Source organism: Neopsephotus bourkii, unplaced genomic scaffold (genome assembly GCF_033783945.1).
Source record: "Neopsephotus bourkii isolate Nb327-2 ecotype Australia unplaced genomic scaffold, CSIRO-AGI_Nbou_v1 NB_234, whole genome shotgun sequence".
In the NCBI taxonomy this organism is placed as follows: domain Eukaryota; kingdom Metazoa; phylum Chordata; class Aves; order Psittaciformes; family Psittacidae; genus Neopsephotus; species Neopsephotus bourkii.
Genome location: NW_026900744.1, coordinates 1,335,886 through 1,342,627, shown reverse-complemented (window position 1 = coordinate 1,342,627; position 6,742 = coordinate 1,335,886). Strand labels below are relative to the sequence as shown.

Below are 6,742 nucleotides of genomic sequence, written 5' to 3'. Positions count from 1 at the left end.
CAAGAATGTTTTTCCTATACTGCCACCTCTCGTTACACTGTGCCACTGGGGTTTTAATTCCAGCAGCAAGCGTGCCCTTTCCAAGGAGGCTGTTAAAAAGTGTGGCTACGTTGGAAGAACTGCTTTAATTCATACACGCTCTGCCTGAGACACCATGCAGTGAGATTCTGACAGTGCAATGGTGGCAAGAGCCAAATGAGTGTGGGGTTTTTTCTCCCACTTAATTTGCTTCAGTAGTAAGTTTGTACCTTTACTCAGACCACAGCCAGAGCATTCATCTTCTAATTCAGTGGTACTTTGCATGCATTTTAATACACCAGAATGATAAAGGATCTTGTCAGTGCATAAATACATACACATATATTGCAGTGCATAAATACATATACATATATTGCCTTACTTATTTAGACAACGGTTTCAAAATATATGGTTAGCTTGTACATACATAAGCTATGAATTTGAGGCCCAAATTTCATCAGTTAGCACCTCATTCTCTAAATCTATATTATAAGCAATAGAACATAATGTTTCAGAAGCTGGCAGCCAGGTAAATCAATTTGTGTGTAACTGAGTAAGGGGTGATCACCGTGTGTTCCTAAAACAGTCAGGCACACAGGGCAGCCATACACACTTGGCAAGATGCTAAAAACAACATTAAGGGTAAAGGTATTTAAAACCTGTGTGCCTGCCTTGTCTGAAAGGGAATCTGGCCTTAGGTACTCATCTGTAACTCAGTAGATCTAGGCCAATTCCTAGCTCTCTTACTTTCTCCACAAAGTAGAGCAGCTCTCTTAAACTGCCCCTGTAGCTTATCTGCCTAGCAGAGCCAGTAAAGTTCCTTTCTCTCCTGCCTTTGTATCTCCTACCTCTTTCATTTGCAAGATCTATAAGCAAAGATGTTTCTACGTACACATTGCCATACAGGCTCATCACTGTTTTGGGTTTGGCATCAGCTGAACATGACTTCAGTGTTTCTAGATCTAAGTTTCACACTTTCAGAGCCTAAAGCAGCATGTTCCCCCTGGACCTGGCATCGTTGCAGGCAGCAAGAGGCACTGTCCAGAACAACCTGCTGCCTGGGTGGACTTCTCACAGTTAAAAAAGCTGACAGTACAAGTGAAGTACAAGTGTCCAGAGAGAGTAAAGTAAGCTTGGTTTTAAAGTGAAGTGGTGAGCCTTAAACATCATGTGAAAGCAGCTCAGGTTGGGTTGGGACTGGATGATCTTCAAGGTTCCTTCCAACCCAAACCGTTCTATGATCTTGAAACTAGCTGCTGATACTGTTCAATACATTTGAAGTATAATACATGCAAGAACCTTCTTTCACTTGTCCCTCTTGAAGCTGTCACATACAAACTGAACAAATCATACAGTATCAAGGTTTGCTTGTACACTGGATTAATCCTCCAGTCTTCCTCTCAGTTTGCATCTTTTGATGGTTTATTACCCTTATCCAAAATCCACTGTAAATGTAAATCTCAGTTCTTTTGAAACAAGCATTTCCCTCCAAGACACTGGTAGTGAGCTCTGTTGATGCTGCCTTGAAGAGTGACAGTAGAGCTGAATGAACCAATTAAGACACTACAGCTTTCTCAGTATAGTGAAGCTTCAGTGACAAAGATGCTTAAGAACAGCTTTGAAAGAACTAAGAATTTAAGCAACAACTATTTCATTTGGGAATGTCAACAGAACACATCTAGAGTGTTTAGGGATCTGTGAGTGCTTGCAAATAACAAGACATCAGCTCTCACACAGGAACCATCTCATTGCACTCAACAGAATTACTCCTGCTCATATTAGTAAGTTCTGAGCAGTTTTATGCCACAGCTGAAGAGGAGGAAGAAAAAGCCAGCAGCTCTTTGTGTAAATCTGCCATGTTCTGCATTTTTCAAGCAGTAGGTAGCAGAAAACATGCTGCCATGTTCACTATTGTGTGCTCCTTGGAGGAGAAATAAATCCACTATTTGCACAGGAGTGCCACTTCCCACATCAGGATGTTTGGGAGTTCACCTACACCAGAGTTGGTGTGCAATGGCATTTTTCACTTGGACATAAAGATTTGGCATGGCTTCAGTGGAATGCTTAATTAGTTAGAAATCAAATTATATCCAGTAATTCTGTAACATGGATTTACAATCAAATACACATTTGCACTAATGGAATAATTACACTAACAGCCTGTGAACCTTACAGACCAAATTGAGAAATCAAAACTTCTCAGATGAAATGATGACATTAAATATAATCTAATCATCAGCAAGACACCAAATTATTATTGCTGCCTCTAATAAGTCTTCTCTTTCTCTCCTAGTTACAAGTATAATTTTGCTGGTAGGACAACAAAGTAAGTAAATCAGCAAGTCTAAATACAGCCTGAGGATAGCAAATTTCACTTGCAGTAAATAAACCCACTCAAGGTTCTCAAAGCATGCTGGGACAAAGCAGATCTAGAGCAGTTCTCCAGAGCTATTCTGATAGCTCACAGTTCCACAACTGTTTGTAAGGGATAACACTCCAAGCTGGGATTACTTTGCAACTGTCATTTGTGTGTGTGTGTGTGTGTGTGTGTGTGTGTGTGTGTGTGTTAAAAATGGTCCAAACACAACCCTCGATACCAAAGTGCTAGACATGAGAGAGTGCCTTTTGTATTTGAAATCATGGGGACAACCTTCCAAAAGGCCAGAAGTTTTTGGCTTCCTTAAAGAAGAGGAAGGATCTAAGCAATACAATTAAGAACTTGCGTATTCAGAAACTCAGGAAGGCACAACAGTCATATGTTGCATCCAAAAAAATACAACTTTATTTGCATATCCAAATACAGGATATTTATTTAAGTGAAGACTCTGTGTTCACAATTTAAAACTGCAGTCTTAGTAACTGCAGCTGACCATTTTACTCCCCAAATGTTATAGAACTTGAGGCTTCTTTCTGCTCTTTATGCAACTGTTTTGCCCTGTTTTTCAAATCCTCTGCCTTAGCATCATTCTTCTCAGTGCCATCTCCCAGTTTGTACATTCGACTGGCATTGGCACAAGCCCACGCATGACCCAGCTCACACCCTTTCAGTGAGTACTTCAAAGCATGGTCCATGTCCCTGGGGACCCCAGGTGCTCCTTGGAGGTATATTACACTGAGGTTGAAGCAGCTAGGAGCAAAGTTGCCATCACAGGCTTTTGTGTAATAGTCTCTAGCAACAACGGGGTCAGGTTTATCACCGTTTACTCTCCCATCGTGGGCCAAGAGCCCAACACTGTGACATGCATTTACTGACTTCTTCCCACCTTTCTCACAGGACTTCATAAAAGACTTGTAGGCAGCTTTCAAATCTGGTTCGAATCCACCTATAGGCCGAGAAACCAAAAGATTACGGTAAGGACACCTAAACCAGATGGGTGCTCTCTGCTTTGCCGCAAGCTTCCCAGTGCTCTTTGGGAAGTACAGCATCCCTCACTTGAGATGCAGACTTCAGAGACACTATTACTGTCTCAGTCACAAAGGTTTTGCTCATGTCTTTCAGTTAGGAAACTCCTCCACTCCCCAGTAACCACAACAGCTTATGCAAACAAAAAAACCCTCCCAAAGCTCCCAAACCACTCTTTCTGTTACCACATCTATGATTTTCTTAATAGCTTACACTAGGCAGAGTAGTCTTTTGCCAGTGTACCAACACATACACTGAGACTGTTATTACTTTTGAACTGTAGTAAAAATAACACGTTCCTTGTTAGTACTGTCATTTGGAAGAAGTTTCAGTAGTTCAACTGCTTCCCATTATTGCACCAGCAGATACATTTTGGGCAGAATTGGGGCCTAATGGTATGTGGACTTTTAAGCAGTGTTACCAGTCCACAAGTTTATTTTTAATTGCTTTAAAAGAACAGCCAGAAGAGAGAAGAAATCCAAATTTTAAGAACAGGACACAGGGCAAAATTCAGATACACTTACCACTTATGCAGACATACTAATACACGTGGTTAACCTAAAGTTGATTCTCCAGATGGAAGCAATTTAAGGTTTCCCACCCTTCCCCACTGTTTTTTTATGTGGCCATAAAAGCAGCAGGAAGAGGGGTTAGCTCTTCCTTCACGGTCAGGAGGAAACGCGGGCGCTCAGCACCTCTGCGAAAGGGAAAGCTGTTTCCCCAGAGGCATCAACCACGCTCCGGGGCCCGCACTCAGGACCACTACGGACGGCGTCCTCCGCGACCCCGCAGCACTGCGCCGCCCCCGGGGGCGACTGAAGGCCGGAGAGGCGGCCCCCGGCGGGTGAGCGGAGGCAAACCCGAGCGCACCTTTGCCGATGGCCTGGTAGGCGCCCAGCTTGTAGCAGCTCTCGCTGTGCCCGTGCGCCTCGCAGTTGTCGCGCAGCACCCTCCCCGCCGCCACGAAGTCCTTCTTCACGGCGTCCAGATAGTCGGCGAGCCGCTGGCAGCCTGCAAGGCACCGGAGAGGGGGGTGATGCTGCCGCCGGCCCCGGGGCGGCGGGCCGGGGCTCACGGCGGTGCCGCTTACCCTCCGGGTCCTTCTCCTTGAAGCACTGGTAGCTGTACTCGATGTGTATGTTCTCCAGATACCCCCGCACCTCCTCCTCGTCCTCGAAGTTGACGAACACGGCCATGCCGGAGCTTCGGGGTCCGCCGCGCAGGGCTGCCTGTGACCGCCGAGCCGTCGATGCGGCGCCTTCCGCGAGTGCCGAGCGATCGATGCCGCGGCGCCCGCCGGGGCCGGCGGGTACTGGCTCCTGGGGCACAGACCCGCCTTGCTCCGGGACCGCTCGGCGCTGGCAGACCCCGTGTTGGCCTGCGCTGCTTCTTCCCTCCCTCTCAGCATCGCTGAGCAGTTTCGAGCAGTAACACACCTCCAGCGTTTGACTTCCCGGGTTTTGTCTACTGCTGGGCCTTACACAGGACAATCGAGTCCGTAAGTGGAGACGTTACTACATATATTTCCATACCCTACGCACGGCCTAGAAGCCAGGGCTGCCCTACGAATTCCCCAACTCTCTGCCTGCACTTCTCTTATGGATTAACTAACTGATTTTCAGCTCAGTTTTAGAATGGGGGAGTTGCTACTTGTGACTTACCTGTGTACAGCGAAACGGCTTGCGGGTGCTTTGGATGGAAACCCATGTTCACCTGAGTGTCCCCAAACAGGCAGTGCCAGGGTTGTCAAAACCACCCATAGATGGGTAAGCAATTAACACCACATGACAAACACTAGTTCTCTAGTTACGGGTGAATTTAATCCAGATGTGATACAAGGTTAGAATCATAGAATAGTTAGGGTTGGAAAGGACCTTAAGATCACCTAGCTCCAGCCCCCCTGCCATGGGCAGGGGCACGTCACACTAAACCATGTCACCCACAAAACATTACCTACACAAAATGCGGCACGCTGTTCAATTCCAGCAGTTCTGAGCATAAACGGAGTGTTAGAAATGCCTCTTTTCTGAGACATAAATGTATGTAACCAACTGCTCAGGGTTAAAATGAATTTCAAAGGACATCTGAGTTAAAATGCATTTTGAAGACTATTTGAGAACTCTTTGTCCCAGATCAGTTCAGTAACATAACGCCACCTTGGCGAGCTCTTGGGGTAAATAAACCCTGTCCACAGGCTCCCATAGGAAGAAACCCGGTTGCCGGTCGGACTGGCGGCACCACCTGCTGACGTGCTGCCGGAATTCCAGTTGCAACTTCTGATCAAGTGTTTCCTTAAAACTTGTCAGACCTTGCAGTATCTGGGTTGGAGTTGACACACATTGTCCACGTGAAGCTAAAATCTGCATTGACCCAAACCACTGATGTGCCCACGAGAAACCAAGAAGATAGCTGTAGTTTGGTCCATGGTGACTGCCACCTGGAAAGCTTTGTGTGCAGTCCTCTGCTGTGGAGAAGGCCTGTGGAAGATGAGCTGCTTTGGAACCAGTGATGCTATTTCCCTGAAAATCCAGCTTTGAAAGATTTCTGTTTGCAGAAGCTTGGTGGAAATTCCTTTGACTGTGTTGGTTTAAATCCCTGCAGGGTCTGTTCTTGCTGGGGTTTTATCTGTGCAGCTTCTGATGCCAAGGTTGAGTCAGCGCCAAGTCAGTGGCACAGCCTCTCTATACAAGGAGCGAGGTTGGGGTGGGTGAGTGAATTTATTGATGGGTATGGAAAGAACAGCCTGAGAGCTCCAAAACCCACCAGGATGTGGAAGGAACACGTAATGGACTAAGAATAACAGCACAAGCCCCTTCCCAATCTGAGCCATTCTCTGTGTACATAATTATATACATTATTTCTTCTAAGCAAAGTAGATTTTTAAGGAGTTACATTCAGAACCAGACACTTGTCAGATCCTGCACATGTAACTTATTTTCTCTACGTCAATATTCTAATCTGAAGAATTAGGACTGTAACTGAACTTTGTTATGTGGTCCCCAAACAGGCAAAATTGATAGTATTTGTAGGATATTTTGCCATCTTGCAATGAGGGAAACATAACTGGTGTCAGCAGTTGTTCCTTAATGTTTATTTATGTGGTTTGCTGGCTCGCAAACAGCTACTGTTCAAAGCTGCTGCATGTAGGATCAGCAATTCCTTAAAAGGTTTAACAGTGAACACTTTATAATGTCATTTTACTTGGACAGGGTAACTGTATCAGACTACTTTGTATCCTGAAACAAAAAATATAACTGTATTCTCTTTGCTAACAACACATTATAGTATGTATTTATTGGGAGACAGGTTTATCACCCCTCC

At 45.3% G+C, this 6,742-nt stretch overlaps 1 protein-coding gene across 1 annotated transcript; it reads right to left on the bottom strand.

The window, feature by feature from the left end:
• Positions 1-2,770: 2,770 nt before the first annotated feature.
• Positions 2,771-4,659, bottom strand: LOC133207711 (cytochrome c oxidase assembly factor 7). The gene is made up of 3 exons (XM_061344804.1): positions 4,512-4,659; positions 4,292-4,432; positions 2,771-3,341 (listed from the first exon to the last, which is right to left on the bottom strand). Exons 1-3 carry the CDS (start codon positions 4,615-4,617, stop codon positions 2,893-2,895), a joined length of 696 nt encoding a protein of 231 aa, XP_061200788.1. The 5' UTR covers positions 4,618-4,659; the 3' UTR covers positions 2,771-2,892.
• Between the last annotated feature and the right edge of the window lie 2,083 nt (positions 4,660-6,742).

What these genes read in the sequence shown, in the direction of transcription:
- LOC133207711 (XM_061344804.1), bottom strand. Translation starts at nt 4,617, where the DNA reads ATGGCCGTGTTCGTCAACTTCGAGGACGAGGAGGAGGTGCGGGGGTAT. An exon ending in CAAGGAGAAGGACCCGGAGG is followed by an intron (nt 4,433 to 4,511) that starts GTAAGCGGCACC and finishes GGTGCCTTGCAG; the next exon opens with GCTGCCAGCGGCTCGCCGAC. An exon ending in CTACCAGGCCATCGGCAAAG is followed by an intron (nt 3,342 to 4,291) that starts GTGCGCTCGGGT and finishes CTCGGCCTATAG; the next exon opens with GTGGATTCGAACCAGATTTG.